The sequence below is a fragment of the Protopterus annectens genome, chromosome 11.part0, assembly GCF_019279795.1.
Source record: "Protopterus annectens isolate FY-2018-M chromosome 11.part0, PAN1.0, whole genome shotgun sequence".
Taxonomy (NCBI): domain Eukaryota; kingdom Metazoa; phylum Chordata; order Ceratodontiformes; family Protopteridae; genus Protopterus; species Protopterus annectens.
This window is the reverse complement of record NC_056745.1, coordinates 451,994,620-452,012,545: the sequence shown is the minus strand read 5'-3', so window position 1 is coordinate 452,012,545 and position 17,926 is coordinate 451,994,620. Positions and strand designations below refer to the sequence as shown.

Here is a 17,926-nt window from a genome sequence, read left to right as displayed (position 1 = left end):
ATTTCTATGCAGAGGCTATAAAGGTTGTGTTATTGATGCTCAATTCAGCCTGGAAGGAAAGGAAGGTAGATGTAGACCCTATTTTATTACCCTGAATCGCCTCTACAGACACTACATGAACCTGGCAATCATACATACGTGAAGGATATTAGTAATGGTTAGAATGCTAACCTTTGCAAGTAATATTGGTATGGTATGTGATACTATTAGTAAGAACTGGAATATGCTTTTAACAGTACCAGAATTGCAAGGTGTGATAGTTAAAAAAAACAGATTTTACCTTCAGAAATAATAGATCTTTCAAAACTCAGTTATGCTATAGACCCCTGAACCCCATGAGTTATGTTTGTTCTGAAAGAAAGGAGTACATATGCATGTAGAAGGTGGCATATGGTGTATACATGCTGGGACATTTTGCATCCACTACTAGGGTTTGAAATAGACACCAGTTTTTATGCAGATTCGCATACTAAAATTTAGTGTACTTCTGTTTTTGTGCTTTTATGTTATTCCTATTATATAGGTAAGATGAATAGAGTCTTTAAAGATAGGATTCTTGAGCATTTGAGAGATATCAGGAATATCAAACAGACCAGTGCTCTAGCCATGCATGTTGTTAATGAAGGTTCTAATCACGTTTAAGTTTTTTGTCCTGGAAGTTCTGCATGCTATCATTAGAGGTGGTGACCTTAAAAATAAAACAGAATCAATAGAACAAAAATGGATTCTAAAGCTTCAAGCGGACAGAGCCTCTGGTCTTAACAGTAAGGTTTTGAAATCCTTTCCTTAAAGCCAGAGCCTGAAAGCTATCGTGGAACTCTATGTTTTATTATGTTTAGTTGTTTTAAATATGTTTTATCATTTATATGTTGTCTTGTGAGCATTGGCTGATCATATTTTAGATCTATATATATTTTTTACACAGACCTGAATGTGTTAATTGTACTCTTCTTCTGATTGGTTGTTTTGTATTTAAATGATCTGTCTGCTGCACATTTTGGTCTGAAAGCGGATTAATATCCTGCGGAAAGCTACTACTGCTGTTCATTTTATTAAACGGTTGATGTGTTTGGAACCCCTATGTTTTTGTCTCCTATACTCAGCTTGTTGTTTAGACTTCTGACATTGGGCAGAACCACCTTAATTTGATCTTGTTTTGACATTGATGTGTGTGCTCTGTAGGAATGTTCATTAACTGAACCTACCCCTAAAAAGGCATTATGGGGGCAGCAAAGGCATCAACCAGTATGCAGAAGACTTGGAATGAGAAGTGCGGACCAGCTGTTGCAAAGCAAGTAGGATTGGCAAGCATTTCATTCCATGCTGATACATTCTAGATCCTGGTAACCATATGAAATGTTTGTGACCCCACTAGAGCAAGTCCTGAAACACAGAGACTGAATGGTTGAAAAAACTGACATATATACCATAACCAAGGTAGCTATTTTTCAGAATATTCCTTTTTCTCAAAGGTATAACGATCTTGCAGTTGGAATATATAAATTTAGAGGTATAGGGAACTTGCCTTCCACATCAGGATGTGCAGGAGGGCTATGCCCCCTTGCAAAAAAAAGTTTATAGGAGTGATCCTCAAGATTTGCTCTTTTCCTGAGTTTTTGATCTTTGTTTCTTGGCTTCAAGTGCCAACATTTCTATAGGGAGCTCTAGATCCGACTGGAATGACACCAATTATTTATCCAGTAGTTGGAGCCAATCATTTTTTTCTTTATAGAGAAGGAAGCATGGTTAAAATAGAAAGTCTTTTTTTGTGAGCATTTTGACACAGTACACTTTATTTTGCAGAGACTTTGAATCACCAGCCACAATGCTGCTGCTTTTTTATATAAAACAGGTTGAAAATGTGTTAAGCTCAAGTTTATAAGGGGGAGTCCCTGTCAAAGTTGTATGTAGTATAAGTGGGTTTGTCTAATGTGCTCTACTTTTTCTCAGAAATGGTCCTAATTTGATGGGCAATAGTCTTAGTGATACTAAGATTGCACGCAACAAATTTACAGTTTCATTTCCGTTGAGACCTACGTTATTGCTGTACCAGCCCATTTGGATCTTGCAGTAATTATTTAAAGAAATGGTAATCTTGCTATGCATATGTAAACTGGCATGGTGCTTATGCTTAGCCTTACCAAAAGGTACAAGTGGTTCCTGCTGTAAGCAATTATTACTTCATTGCAAAAGTTTAAAAATAGCTTCCCACAGAATAGGATGCCAAAACAATGGGTCAGATTCCAAAAGAGTTGCTGTCAGTGTAAGTAACTTATTCCAGTGTAAGCTTGTCCCAATTCTGAAATACTTGCTCTTGGTGTAAGTGATTTACTTTGGTGGACTGCACCAAAGTAATTCACTTACACTGATAAAAAGTCTTTTGGAATTGGGCCATATATGTGCAGTATAGCCACAGTTATCAATGCAGGTAAATATAGACACTGATGCCAATCTTCACACACGAAGGGTTTACTAAAGCACAAAATGAAGACACCCAGCATGAATATCTAGAATTTGGAATACCAACAAAGAAAGAGCAGCCGAGCAGATCCTAATAGTCTGACTGGCCAAGACAACACTGGTACCCACTACTACGGAGCATATGTCACAACAAACCGTGGGCCCTTCCCAAATGGCCTCAACTGTTGACTCAACACAACTTCAGGACAGTTCATCCCAACCTCCAGACTCTACAGCTAACAGCTTGGAAGATCCCATAAATAACTTCAATCAGCGGATACTAACAGAAGCCCGCAGACTATCCACCAGAAGGGCTTACTCAGCCAAATGGAAGAGATTCAGAATTTGGAATACCAACAAGGGTCAAGATGCATCAGTAATGAGCATCCCACTCATTCTGGAATACTTGGCAGAATTGCTAAATAATGGACTTTCATACTCTTCCATAAAAATACATGCTTCAGCTATCTCAGCTAGATACAACACTGATCCACCTGTGTTTTCACATCCTTTGTTAAGGCAATTTCTTAGAGGGATCAAGAATATAAAACCTCCAAGAAAGGCACCAGTACCAGCTTGGGATCTCAATTTTGTGTTAGAAAAATTGACTCTACCTCCCTTCGAGCCAGCAGCTTTTGCGGATTTACAATTTCTTTCTTGGAAGACAGCTTTCCTGCTGGCCATTACCTCAGCAAGAAGGGTTTCGGAATTACAGGCCCTAATGGCAATACCACCGTTCATAATTTTTCACCGAGACAGGGTCTCCTTACGAACCAACCCTTCCTTTCTGCCAAAAGTGGTATCTAGGGTCTCTCTAAATCAAGCAATTCACCTGCCTACTTTCTTCCCCAATCCTGAAAACAAAGGGGAAAGACTGTTACATACCCTGGACATACACAGACAACTTTGCTACTATCTAGACAGAACCAAGATCAGTAGGAAGTCGGATCAGCTTTTTGTAGCTTACTCTCCTGAAGTACAAGGAAAAGCAATTTCCAAACAGACAATTTGAAAATGGATTGGACATTGCATCAGATTCTGTTATTCCTTCCATGGAAAGTGTGTGCCAGCCAATGTCAGACCACACTCCACCAGAGCTACAGCCACCTCCACAGCCTTCTTAAGAGGGGTGCCTACAAAGGATATTCTAGAAGCTGCTACATGGAGCTCCGTGCATACATTTTCCAAACACTACAACCTCCCTTTATATTCCAGATCCAGAGCAGGCTTTGCTTCAGCAGTCCTGCAGGGACTGCTAGCTACACCTTCCTTATCTTAGAGCATATTAGAGAATACCAGCTAAGCTATGGTATTCAACCCATATGTTATGACTGCAGTTGCATTCTTGAAGGACATAGTACAGTTTTGTACCTACCATAAATGTAGATGTCCGATAGATATGCAACTGCAGTCGGGTTTTCCCTCCCTCCTTCCCCTCTATGCCTTGGGTCCACTCCTCTCCCTGTTATCCTTAGCTGGGGATATCTGTTATGGTGTATCTGTTTATTGCTTATTTATTTGTCTGGAAACCTATTTTTGTCTTCCAAATTTGATTTCAGCCTTCCTTAGAGGGCACCTGGCATCTGGGGCAAGAAACACTGAAAAAGATGGCGTCGGCTGATGCTTATGTACTCCAGCCGCTCTGATGTCAGAGAGAAATGCGACATCAGCCGACGTCGGACCCAGACTTTGGAACTGTCGATCGAGGGCTGCCTGAGGCAGGACAACCCATATGTTATGACTGCAGTTGCATATCTATCGGACATCTACATTTATGGTAGGTACAAAACTGTACTTTACAATGTGTTATGTGGCCTTTCAAATGTGAGTGATCATGCTGATGGGCCTATAGGATCATCAGTAGGGTCACCTTTATGGAGTGACATCACCAGTGCTGTATGTTATACTTCCAAGACTGAGCCTGGCTACCAGGCTGCCAGACTCATGTCAGGTAGAGTATGAAGAGGTTCTTTTAGGGCATGTTCAGTACTATTTAACAAACAGCCTGGAATGTTATCAGGTCTCAGAAAGGAAATGTTTTTTAATCGTGGACAGCACTTCCTGTTCATGTTGCTTACCAACGACGGAGGTTTGAGAGTTACGGAGATTGTACTGCTCTGGATAGTTGTCTTAAGAGTAAACTGCACACTAAATTTCTTTACTAGTATGTTGGTAATGCCCACCAGGTCTGAATAAGCTTTGCCATTTAGTATGAGTTCTGTACATTGTTGATGGTTTCTCAGCTTTGTAACATAACTAAAGAAGGATTTGTAATTGTCCTTGGCTTCAGTAGATCTAGTCTTTTTTTAAATTCTTAGTGAAATTCCTGATATTTTTCTTAACTTGTGGGATCTTAAGATCTGTTGTAAACTGTAAGGAGTTTTGTTTTTTATTATGGATTTTATTTGTCAGTGGACCACCAGGGTGGTTTGATTTTAAATTTCTTATTGTATTTGGATCTAGGTGGGACTGACAATTCTACACATTTATTTACCTGGGTATATAACTTTGTAATCTGTCTGCTGAGGTGATATTGTTAGAAGTGTATTTCAATACTTCATCACAAAATTTAAGCAGATTTGCATGCATGAAGTCTTTGAATTCTGATATATTGGTTTCAGGGCATTTAGATAGTTTGAGGGAAAATATTACTAGTTTATGGTCTCACTTGATCAGAGGGGGAGTTACTTATGGAGTTGTGCATAATGATGCTACATTTGTAAGTACCAGGTCAAGAATATTTTGTCCTGTACTTGTGCTAACAATCTAGTTCACTGAATTTTTATTTATTAGATGTAAAATCTTCTGTACATTTCCCACATTTGAGGTGTAAGTATTTTATTCAGTTGTTGGGTAGTTAACACATCCCAGCACAATTAATTTATTATGTATGGACAGCATGATCGTGTAAGGTGTCATGTAACAGCAGATAAACTGATCATTGATTTTGTTTAGTGTGATTTAGTGTCTGATAAGTTCCATTTCTGTGTTTCTGGGTATTTGTCTAGAGGATATATTGTCTTTGACACACCACCACAGTTGCCACTGGCTCTGAAGGCATGGTAGGTGCTAAACCTAGGTATGAAAGGAGTGTTTTCTGTGCATTTAAACCATGTTTTAATGATTACACCTTTATGGATGCCTTCCAAACACAGGAATGTCTCAAGGTCAGGCAGCTTGTTGTTTAGCGAAACTAGAAGTGCCTCACAAACGATGAAGGAACCCACCAGAGCAAAGCTGAGTATAGGAGACAAAAACACAGGGGTTCCAAACACAGCAACCGTTTAATAAAATGAACAGCAAGGGAAGTGCTTTCACGGATATTAATCCGCTTCTTCAGACCAACAAAATGTGCAATAAGCAGACAGATCATTTAAATACAAAACAACCAATCAGAAGAAGAGTACAATTAACACATTCAGGTCTGTGTAAAAAATATATATAGATCTAAAATATGATCAGCCAATGCTCACATGACAACATTTAAATGATAAAACATATTTAAAACAACTAAACATAATAAAACATAGAGTCTAATGATGTTTCAAGGCTCTGGCTTTAAGGAAGGGTTTCAAGGAAACCTTACTGTTAAGACCAGGGGCTCTGTCTGCTTGAAGCTTTAGAATCCATTTTTGTTCTATTGATTCTGTTTTATTTTTAAGGTCACCACCTCTGATGTTAGCATGCAAAACTTCCAGGACAAAAAACTTAAAGTTGTGATTAGAACGTTCATTAGCAACATGCATGGCTAGAGCACTGGTCTGTTTGATATTCCTGATATCTCTCAAATGCTCAAGAATCCTATCTTTAAAGAATCTATTTGTCTTACCTATATAATAGGAATAACATAAAGTACAAAAACAGAAGTACACTAAATTTTTAGTATGGCAATCTGCATAAAACCTGGTGTCTATTTCAAACCCTAGTAGTGGATGTACAAAATGTCCCCCAGCATGTATATACACACATGCCATACACCTTCTTCATGCATATGTACCCTTTCTTTCAGAACAAACATAACTCATGGGGTTCAGGGGTCAATAGTATAACTGAGTTTTGAGAGATCTATTATTTCTGATGGTTAAATCTGTTTTACCTATCACACCTTGCAGTTCTGGTACTGTTAAAAAAATATCTCAGTTCTTACTAATAGTACCACATACCATACCAATATTACTTGCAAAGGTTAGGGGCATTCTAACCTTATTACTAATATCCCCTTTCATGTATGTATGATTGCCAGTTTCATGTAGTGTCTGTAGAGAGGAACGATTCAGGGTAATATCAAAATAGGGTCTACATCTACCTCTCCTTTCCTTCCAGGCTTCAGAAATCTGAGCATCAATAACACTACCTTTATAGCCTCTGTATAGAAATTCCTCCTTCAATGAGTCTAGGGCCAACGTCAGTTTACTGTCTTCATTATGTAACCTCATCATACGAAAGATTTGTCCACTAAGCACATTAAGCTTAGTATGGTTAGGATGCATACAATTATTACTATACTTTTCCTGAGTTTTTGATCTTTGTTTCTTGGCTTCAAGTGCCAACATTTCTATAGGGAGCTCTAGATCCGACTGGAATGACACCAATTATTTATCCAGTAGTTGGAGCCGATCATTTTTTTCTTTATAGAGAAGGAAGCATGGTTAAAATAGAAAGTCTTTTTTTGTGAGCATTTTGACACAGTACACTTTATTTTGCAGAGACTTTGAATCACCAGCCACAATGCTGCTGCTTTTTTATATAAAACAGGTTGAAAATGTGTTAAGCTCAAGTTTATAAGAGGGAGTCCCTGTCAAAGTTGTATGTAGTATAAGTGGGTTTGTCTAATGTGCTCTACTTTTTCTCAGAAATGGTCCTAATTTGATGGGCAATAGTCTTAGTGATACTAAGATTGCACGCAACAAATTTACAGTTTCATTTCCGTTGAGACCTACGTTATTGCTGTACCAGCCCATTTGGATCTTGCAGTAATTATTTAAAGAAATGGTAATCTTGCTATGCATATGTAAACTGGCATGGAGCTTATGCTTAGCCTTACCAAAAGGTACAAGTGGTTCCTGCTGTAAGCAATTATTACTTCATTGCAAAAGTTTAAAAATAGCTTCCCACAGAATAGGATGCCAAAACAATGGGTCAGATTCCAAAAGAGTTGCTGTCAGTGTAAGTAACTTATTCCAGTGTAAGCTTGTCCCAATTCTGAAATACTTGCTCTTGGTGTAAGTGATTTACTTTGGTGGACTGCACCAAAGTAATTCACTTACACTGATAAAAAGTCTTTTGGAATTGGGCCATATATGTGCAGTATAGCCACAGTTATCTGCAAATTACAGGTATTATTAAAATGAATTTAGAAAGGACAGCAATGATGTGATAAGGGGGAGAAGGCCAATGCAGAATCAGCCAGGATAAGATGTACAGCATTCCACAATATATCACTACAGACTGTCAGGCACTTAAACATTATCATTTTAGCTGTATTCCTTGCAGAGTAGAGCTTAGAACCCCCCCCCCCCCCCCCTGGGCATAATTCTTATCAAGACAGTTAATGGCAACATGTGCTGCTACTGAGTCTGTTACTTCTGGCACTTCATAGCTCTGTGGCATGTGGATTAGATATCTGTGAATACAAGGGACTAGTATATTACTCAGAGGCTCACAGAGCTGTAACCTCAAAGAAATGAGATGTACAAATTAACATTGCTAGCAGCAGGTTTTCTAAATCATGCTCCTCTCGCTGTGATTTGATGATGGTATTAAAAGTTGGCTGCAGGAAAAACAAGGTATTCTCATAGTGTGAATATGTAAAACAACCTAAAAAAAGCAAATAACTAACCATTGTAATCTGTCAATAATACAGAGATGGAGAAACACTACTATAACTCTGAAGATTCTTGTATTTTAATAACAAACCTAATCATGGGGAACTTGTTTGGATATCCCTTCACATACAGCAGTATACAAAAATGTGTTGTACATGTGCAATAGAACATAAATGTAAAAATGTAATTTGTGAGTGCCACACTCAAAGTATTTTCTGAAAGCGGCAGAAGTGAGTATTTTGTGTAATTCTGTACTCCTCATTGTGTTTGCAGTATATGGCCTTGCTATAAAATAACCAATTGCAACTTCATCAGACTTACAGCTTTCCTGTAGCTTCCATACATGTGGTACTAACACTGAGTTTGCACGTTTCAATTTCAGTGTCCCCACATTTACCTCAACATTCCCAAAAGCAGCCACTGATGAATACTGAAGGAAAGATGGGTAAAAAGGTGAGACAAAAGAGTAAGCTGTTAAAACAAAAAAAGGAAGACAACCTGGAGAGAAATAGTCAAGACAAGTCTGCTGAAGAAAAGAAGATAAAAAATAACTCAAGAATACAGCAGCCAGTGGATACGCAAGAAGGTAGGCATTGAGAAGATGACATAATAACGTTAACAGTAGTATGCCTGGAACACAAACAGAGGGATACCTTTTTGTTATTTGCAGTAAGGGAAAAGAACAACCAGCACACCTGCTACATTTCCATACCCAGCATGCAGGTAAATACACTGCTGGATAACATTTATCTTAAAAAAAACAATAATTTCGTTGGCACGTAATATACCAGTTTTGAATAGAACTCTTGGTAAGGCAGTCACTGTGGTATACGCAACAGTTTGTGTTAGTCGACTGCTGGGAACCAAAGAGAATTTTGTGTGACATGTGCTTGGAAGGTGATTGTTTATTTACGTTCTGTGTTAGGCTTTAGGGTCAGCCTTGTCTATTTACATAGGCTTGTCGAGTTACATTTCTATAGTATGCATTATGAATAGACATGTTTGGTTTCACTATTATATGCATGTACAGATTTATTTTTTTATATGACAATGGAAAATGAGATTTAATACAATCAGATCACTACTAGCTGTATATGACTTGTTCAAAAAGTAAGGCAGTGTCTACTACTTTCTATAGTTCATTTTGTATTTAGTTTTACTTTATAATTTCTTAACTAATTTGATGTGCAACGCAAAATAGAATGCCTACCACTAAATATTTAACTCCACCACAAAGAACGTCAATTGGCTGAGTATGTTATTTATTGAGTTTTAACTTTTTAGCTACAAGGAAATGAGGATAAAAAATCATGTGACCATTTGATAACCTTGGTTGGTGGAGTAACTGATGTTCTTTGTGGATTTATATGCTATTGTAACACACTGTTAATGTATTCTGATGACGTCCCCACTGTGATAGGGACGAAAACACTCAATACTGTTGTGTTTTATTGTATTAAAGTGGATTTCAACTTTGCAGACTTTCCATATATGTCCCAATCAAGCAATGATGAAATACTATATGTTCTTATGTTAGCTGTAAACTTTAAAAATGTGGTACTCATATTAAAAATGCGGTACTCCTATTAATCCTATCTATAAATTCCTGAAGTTCATCTATTGTACCACTCCACAAGACAAAAAAAATAATCAACAAATCTTTTATAACATGTTATCCTTTCATTAACCCAACTATCACTTAGAACATTCTGTGATTCCCAAAAGGCCATTACCATATTGGTGCAGCTATTGGCACATGTCGTGCCCATAGCTATGCCATTTTTCTGATGGTAAAATTCACCATTAAAGGTAAAAACATTATGCTCTAAAATTAGCATAAGTAAGGTACAAATAATATTAATCTGACTGTTACAAAAATCACTTTTAATTGCTGCATTCCAGGTCTTACATATATGTGGGGTGTGGCTAATCCATTAAAATACATTTTACTCAGACGTAGTGAAATATACTAAAAGACAAGCAAAATCTCCCTCTCACTATTTTTGTTTTGCAGGGAAGCAACCCACTGCATGCCCCTCAACCTTGCTAGCTTAAGTATACTAACTCTGAGAACACAGTACTCGGGAACAAATCTTTACCCCAGTATTCTGCAATCTCACCACTCTCTGCATTTCTTGATGTGTTCGCCTTCAATGTGCATGTTATTCAGTCACTTGGATTTGAATAGCATACACTCAACAAGAGTGCACTTCAATGACATATGACATGTTTACTTACACACACACACACACACACACACACACACACACACACACACACACACACACACACACACACACACACACACACACACACATAAAATGATATGACACTATATTGTACTGCACAAGCATCAATGCAAATTTCCTTGATACTGACAATTCGAAAAGAAACTTACTCAAACAAGAATAACATTGAAAACCCTGACAATTGAAAAACAAAACAGATTCCTTTTCTGACTGCTAAACACAGAACCTAGCAGTAACATCAGAACAAATTAATTGAATTGGCAATGTTAGGAAACGGATTTTCATAAATTGTAAGGTTAGTTATAGGGGCAGGGGCAGTGTCAAGTTTGGTGTCAGCATGCATGCATGAGTAAGATGGCCAGAGTGTAATTCATCCCCCTACCACATCTTGCTCAAGTGTGTTATAGCTAACACTGACACTACCCTCTTCATAACCCTAACCATATTTATCAGCTTATGAAAATCCCTTTCCCTAACAGTAACAAGACACTCGTGCACAAACAAGCAACTTGAAACCTGCTCAACACTAAAGTTAAGATTGTAAAATACCTGCTATCAGTATAACTGACTTAATCCAGTGTAAGGCCTATCTATAAAGCAGGCTTACACCAGAGTAAGTCACTTAATCTGAGAATAGGTTTTTTTGGAATTGGGCCCTAAACCTATCCCCTTACCTTGTGCTAATTCTAACCTTATCCCATAAACTCTCATACAAACACATCAGAACACACACACACACACACACACACACACACACACACACACACACACACACACACACACACACACACACACACACACACACACACACACACACCCTGTTCCCACTTACTGTAATCACACAAAACCAACCTTTCACCATTGGGCACAAAAGGCACTCAAAACTAAGTGCTTTTGTTATTTTTCCACAGCCAAAAAATCTTGTGAATAAATTGCTGCTTTCACACTGATAATCATTCTCCTTTTCATGTCTCATTCCCTCTTCATTTTCTTGTTGATGTGAAACTATTTGTAAAAAAAAAAAGAAATAAAAAAATAAATAAATAATTTGAACCTGAAATTAAATTCACTTCTAGCATGTTCACTTTCCCACTCTAACTGCTGGACTTAGTTCCTGACTGTTATTAAAAATGCCTTGTTGAATTTGGTCAACTCCTGGAAGGACTGGCTGGAGCAGTGGAATTTGTAGATTCCAGCGTGACTGAGAAAGAGAGGATGAAAGAATCAGGAAAGCTGAATGAAGGAAAATAAAATGTACTTTTCTTTTGTCTCCTCTTAAAGTATATGCAATCAAGACGTGCTGTAGGCAAGCATATCTCCAGTCATTCCTTTTCCGGCAAACAATGTTATGTTATAATATGTTATGTACTATAGTTTCAGTAAGGTTACTTAACTGAATTTCCTTTCTCTGAAGTTTTTAGTAATATCATGTCTGTTTTATTATTTACCCATCCCTTCTTTCATTCTTCATTGATCTTATATCAGACAGTATACACTTGTATTTTATAATACCATGTGCAAGTCTGTTTTTTTAATTTACTAGACTGATTGAAAGGTTAATATTTCTTATGTTACACAGTATTAATGTTACAACATCATAAAACAGATCTGAATTCAAAAGCTGTCATAGACACACTCGTAAAGAAATCAGACACACATACATACTTGCTACTTCATTTTGCTAGCAGAGTTGCCATTTATTAGTTTGTAACACAACATACTTCAAAATAAATCAAAACCAAGTGCTACTGCAAGTCCTACAGTATTCGAATATTTACCAGGCTATACTTCTACCTTGCCCTAATTTGTGGAGAAACAGTTTGAGTCATTCCTGAATATGAAGCATGGCTAACTTACAGATTTACTGCCTTGTCTATTCTCAAGTATGTATATATATATATATATATATATATATATATATATATATATATATATATATATATATATATATATATTTTTTTTTTTCTTTATGCAGATTTGACAGCAAACAAGTTGTACTAACAACCATTTTTTTTACTATGCAGGATGTCACATCCCGAAGTTACTTCGTTACAAGGTTCTTGAGTCAGACAAATTATTTTTGCTCTTTGAGATTGGTAAGGATTATCTATATAGTGATATTGAGGGAAACAAGGATATACAGAAGAAAAAGAAGAAGAAGATTTTCAAGGGATCCTCATTCAGTAAGTATATGAATAGATATATGGAGGTCCGTAATGATATTTTAACCTGTTTGTGTGAGGGGGCTTGAAAGGACAAGGGAAAAGAGTGGAGGTGGAACTGGTGGAAATACTGAATTTTAATAAGTGTCCGTAAGTGTATAGTGCTGTCAGAAATCCACAAATAAAGCTAACAGGAAGTGTTACTTCATTTATTTGGTCACTTAATGTATTTACTTATTTATTTATTTTAGTAACCAGGTTGCCAGGCTGGGACTGGACAACTTTTATTGTAGGCCCAAGGAGAGAAAGCTTTGAGAAACATAAATAATACTTTTGGTAATACAAAAATACAAATAGAAAATAGAGTTGTAAGCCGAAGGGACAGATGTGGGGCTGACATTCAGGAGGTTGAAGTAGAAGTCTTGCGTCTTGGATCATCAAGCAGTTACACTTCCATTAAGTAAGACTTTAGAGTGTCAGAAATAATGGCCCCCAGCAGAGTCCTTGTGAGTAATTGATGTTGGCTTGTTGTATTAGGTGCAAGATTGCTTAATGTAGTGCCCCTTGCTGTCTGACTCGTAGTCTTAGCAATATGACTTGGCAGTGACATTCTGCTGAATTTCTCAGTAGATAGGTTTTGCACTTTAGTGCAGCAAAATAAGTTGTAACAATTATGTACTGCATGGAGTGCACTGATTATACTCCATTATTTGGAAAAAGACAAATCTGTTAAGTGTTAGAGTGGCATGAGACCTGATCTTAACAAATATTAAGACTTCCCTGCTAAAGTTGTTAAGGTTGGGTCCCGTGCTAGGCAGTAAAATTTGTCAGTACAAATGACAGTGGTGGAATAAGAGATTTCTTTCTGCCTGTTGTCTGCCAGTGACATGTCCCTGACTTCCTGTTCTAAACCTAGAAAGTTACTAGAATAACAGGTTGTGTGTTTATCTCATTTACTGAAGGATACGAAGTCTGAAATGTAAATGTATGCCATAATTTTGTGCCTTCAGTCCTCAGTAATTTGTCTGAAAACTACAACACATCCAACAAAAGAGGCAAATATATGGACATTCTGCGAAAATCTGGACAGTTGAGAGGTATAGCAGGTGAGTATAAACATAAGGCACAGTGTTACACTACCTTTCTGAAAGTGCTCACTAAGTGTTTTACAGCTTTGAAAGCCAATAAAACACTTGGCTTTTTTTTCATTTTTACTGTAACTTGTAGTACATGGAGTATATAAATCTACAAAGAATTATGAACAGTTAGCTGATGCTAACCTAATATTATATGTTCTTGACATGGATGTCAAGATTCACCTCGAGAGCGAAGGCATCCAAGTCTCAAACATGTAATAAACAGGTTATGATCAGAGAACCAATCATACTCCTCCATGTTATGCACTGTACTGCACAGGGTGGCTGAAGTAGCAACAGTTCCTAATTACTACTACTCAGATGCTCCTTGTGTGCGTAGGTTATAAACGTGATGTTCAGGCGTACCATAGTCAGAATTTTTTTGCTGCCAGTCTGAACATATCTTTTTACAGTCAGTCTGTTTACCTGCTTCCATTTTCTGCCAGTTGAGCACATTTTTGTTCTTCAGTGATTACCTACACCTGTTTGCTGACTTCTTTGCAGTTGCAGATAAGAACCCCGTTGGGGGTTTTGTTTTTTCTTGACTTATTTTGTGGTCCTTGGAGTTAATGTCACCCAGGAAGGGTAAATGCCAGTGTGGTAGACAGATTCTCCATAAAGACTGCCATGATGTGTCTTTTTCATCTAGGAGCTTCTCATGACCATATGTCTTCTTCAATTGTTCAGGTGTTCATCCCAAAAATCCTTTACAATAGACTTTCTTCCCTTTCCTTGTATTTTGAGAACCAGTATCTTAAGCTTCTCGCTAAAGATACAATAGAAGGAATCTCCCTCCCTGAGGGTCGGCTGTTAAGGAAGAAGAAGGTGAAAAATGTATGACCAGAATCTTCTGCTGTCCAGCCACTGCCAGTGTTTTTCCCGAGGTCATTACAAATCTGGAGGCTCACCCGGTTGTTTTGTCAGATTTCTCTGCCACAACCATGTTGGAGGCCGGTGAGAATCCGGCTGGTAGCACATCCAAAGAGGCTTTGCAGTTGTCCATCTCAGGCGTTCAGGGGGCACTATGGTTAATTTTTTTTCTGAGGAGCCCAGGGGAGTTCCTCCACTTTTAGTTGGGGAAGAAGTTCCTAATATAGTTCTCAACTGTCATTTTGGGTCTGAGCGGTCTCAGTTTTTTGGAGGGGCATTCCCTTAAAAAAGAAACAAAAACTAAACACATTTATTTTGCTCCTAGGGATCCACAAAATGACAGGCAGGCCTTTACTCGGGAGCTATTTACTTCTTTAATGTTCTTAAATCCTCCTGAAGGGGTTTTGGTTCCTGTTTCTCCTTGGTCCTCTACTGTCCTTAAAAGGCCTAGAGAACAGAATTCTTCTGAGGATGAGTTGGATTCTGATGATGATTGCCTGACTTATTCTACTCAAATTCCTTCTCCTTTGGACTATGGGAGGTGGAGGAATCTATTAGTACTGATGTTCCTTTTGAGGAAATTTCCTTTGGAGACCCACTCACTAGGATGATGGATTTTTTTTTTTTTAAGTGGGATTGTTCTCGCGTATCTGATATCCATAAGAGGTACTATGAGTTGCTGCAGTTGAAATCTCCTAAGCCTGCAGCTATTCCTTCGTTTTTTGCTGCTTTGCTTGATGCTTTTTCCAATGCCTCTCATGTGCCTGATTCTCTGCCCCTGTTCCCAAGAAACCTGACAAGTTTTATAGGGTGCTTGAGGATTGTTCTTTTTCATATAAATGTCCTTCTGCTAACCCAGCTGTAGCATCTGTAGCCCCTCATAGGTCATCTAAATTGCTTCATTTGCCCTCTTCTGACGGAGAAAGCCTCTCATAGGCATCTTAGTTGCTTCCTTTGCCCTCTTCTGACAAGGACAACAGAGCTGTGGAAAGGCTGGGTAAGAAGGTTTACATTTCTGTTACCCTAGCTTTTAAGGAGATTAATTATCAGACCCATAAGTCTAGGTATGTGTTGGCTCTTCTTTGTCATGCCTGTCAGCTTATTTCTGATTTTCCAGACTGAGGGTAAAACTTCTGTTCTTTCCTTGCTAAGGACTTCCTCTCAAGTCGTTTGTCATTCTATTAAATGTAGTAACAATGCGGCAGATGCCTCTTCTAGCTGCTGTTTTTGGTTGAATAACAAGGAGTTATTCTGGGCTTAGGCTTCAACCACTACCTGATGATATTAAGGCTTAGTTGATGGATGCTTCTCTGGATTCTAAACATTTGTTTGGGGAATCTGCTGATGGTTTGTTTAAGTCCCTTTAGGATAAGGGTAAGGCCTTAAAGGAGCATAAACATGTGTTTGTTTCTCTTGTGCCTAAATTTCAGAGAAGCTGCTCTGCTAAGCCTGCCTTTGTTCGTAGGCAATCCCACTCTTCTACTAAAGGTAAGAAGACTGGCAAATTGGCTCCTCCTGCTAAGGCTCCTCAGTTTTCAGGGACTACGAAGCCTTCCTTTCCAGACAAACCAGGCTCTGCATGATTATCTGTCCCTTCCCAGCCACATTCCTCTTTCTCTTTCTCTTTCTCTTTCTCTTCCTCTTTGGCTTCAGATCACTCAGTATTCTTGGGTTTTGTCTTTTGTTCTTCAGGGGAAATCCTGCCTCCCTTTTATGGGCATTCTTCAGCCTCCTCAGGAGCAACTTCCTTTTTTGCCAGAAGTTCTTCAGAATTTCTTGACTTGGGGGTACTATTCAAGAGGTGCCTGTGTCCCAAAGGGGGAAAGGATTCTACTCCAGACTGCTTCTAGTGCCTAGGAAACAGGGCACTTGAAGACCTATTCTAGACCTCCTTCAAGCCTATACGGTGTCTCTGGATCTCAAGGATGCTTATCTCCATATTCCAATCCATCCTCTTTACAGGAAGATTTTGTATTTCTCTGTTGCTTCCTGGCATTTTCAGTTCTCTGTTTTGCACTTTGGCCTTTCTACTGCCCCAAGGGTGTTCACCAAATACCTTGCTCCTGTGATTGATTTTTGCAGGCTTCAAGGGATCTAAATATTTCCTTACTTGGACGACCTGTTCTTTCAGGCATCCTCTCCATAGACCATTTTAGAAAATTTTCATTTTGCCATTTCCCTTCTTCACAGTCAGGGGTTCACTATAAATTTCACAAAGTCTTCTCTGACTCCTTCTTAGGATCATGTTTTTCTGCGTTGCAGGATTCAGATGGTGCCAGTTCTGGCTTCCCTGACCCCTGCAAAGGCCTCAACTCAAATTTCTTTCTTTCTCACTCTTCTTCCACTGACTTCCATTAGCACCAAGGAGTTTCTGAGAACTCTAGGTTTCATGACATTCACCGTTATTATGCTCCTTCTGGCCAGACTTCACATGAGAAAGATTAAGTGGTTTCTGAAGTCAGTATGGCTTTAACATGCACATCCTCTAGACTTTGTAGTTCCTCTTCCTTGTCTCATACAGGAACTTCACTGTTGGATTCATGAGTTGTCGCTGAATCCAGGGATCCCTTTCATCCTCATCTTCCCTCTCAGGAATTGTTCATAGACTCTTCAAACATGGGGTGGAGGGGCGATATTTGGCTTCCTAAAAGTTCAAAGGGTGTGGTCACCTCATCATCAGAAGGAGCACATCATTGTCAAAGAGATGAGAGCTCTTCTGCTGCCTCTTCAGGCCTTTTATTCTCTTTTCTCTCCAGGGCCTCTGAAGGTGTTCACAGACAATACCACAGTGATGTGGTATATCAACAAGCAAGCAAGAATGAGATCTTATCTTCTTTGCCTGTTGGCACTTCTGGAATTGGATCTTGCTGTCAAATATCAAGTGACTCTTTAGGCAGTTTATATACCTTCCAGTCAGAACATTATGGCAGACACTTTGAGCAGGTCCTTAACTCAGTCCCATGAATGGATGCTTCACAGGGATGTGTTTCTGGACATTATCCACCAGTGGGGTACTCCTCAAGTGGATCTTTTTGCCTCCCCTCTAAACAGACAACTTCCTCTGTTTTGTGCCAGAGTCCCAGGTTCTCTGATGTGGAAGGTGGCTGCCCTGTCATTTTCTTTTAAGGGGATGTTTCTTTATGTATTCCCTCCCCTTCCTCTCATTCTGAAAGTCCTGTTCAAAATCCAACAGGATGATCCCAAAATCTTGCTGGTGAATCCCC

General features: G+C 38.5%; 1 protein-coding gene across 1 annotated transcript in view; it reads left to right on the top strand.

Annotated features, from left to right (window-relative positions):
- LOC122814953 (lens epithelium-derived growth factor-like) overlaps window positions 1-14,672 on the top strand; it is a 668,706-nt gene extending 654,034 nt beyond the window's left edge. Inside the window, exons 10-12 of the mRNA XM_044087212.1 lie at window positions 8,668-8,871; window positions 12,559-12,717; window positions 14,482-14,672. Coding sequence (XP_043943147.1) covers window positions 8,668-8,871; window positions 12,559-12,717; window positions 14,482-14,672 — 554 coding nt within the window. The remainder of the gene's footprint in view (window positions 1-8,667; window positions 8,872-12,558; window positions 12,718-14,481) is intronic.
- Window positions 14,673-17,926: the final 3,254 nt, after the last annotated feature.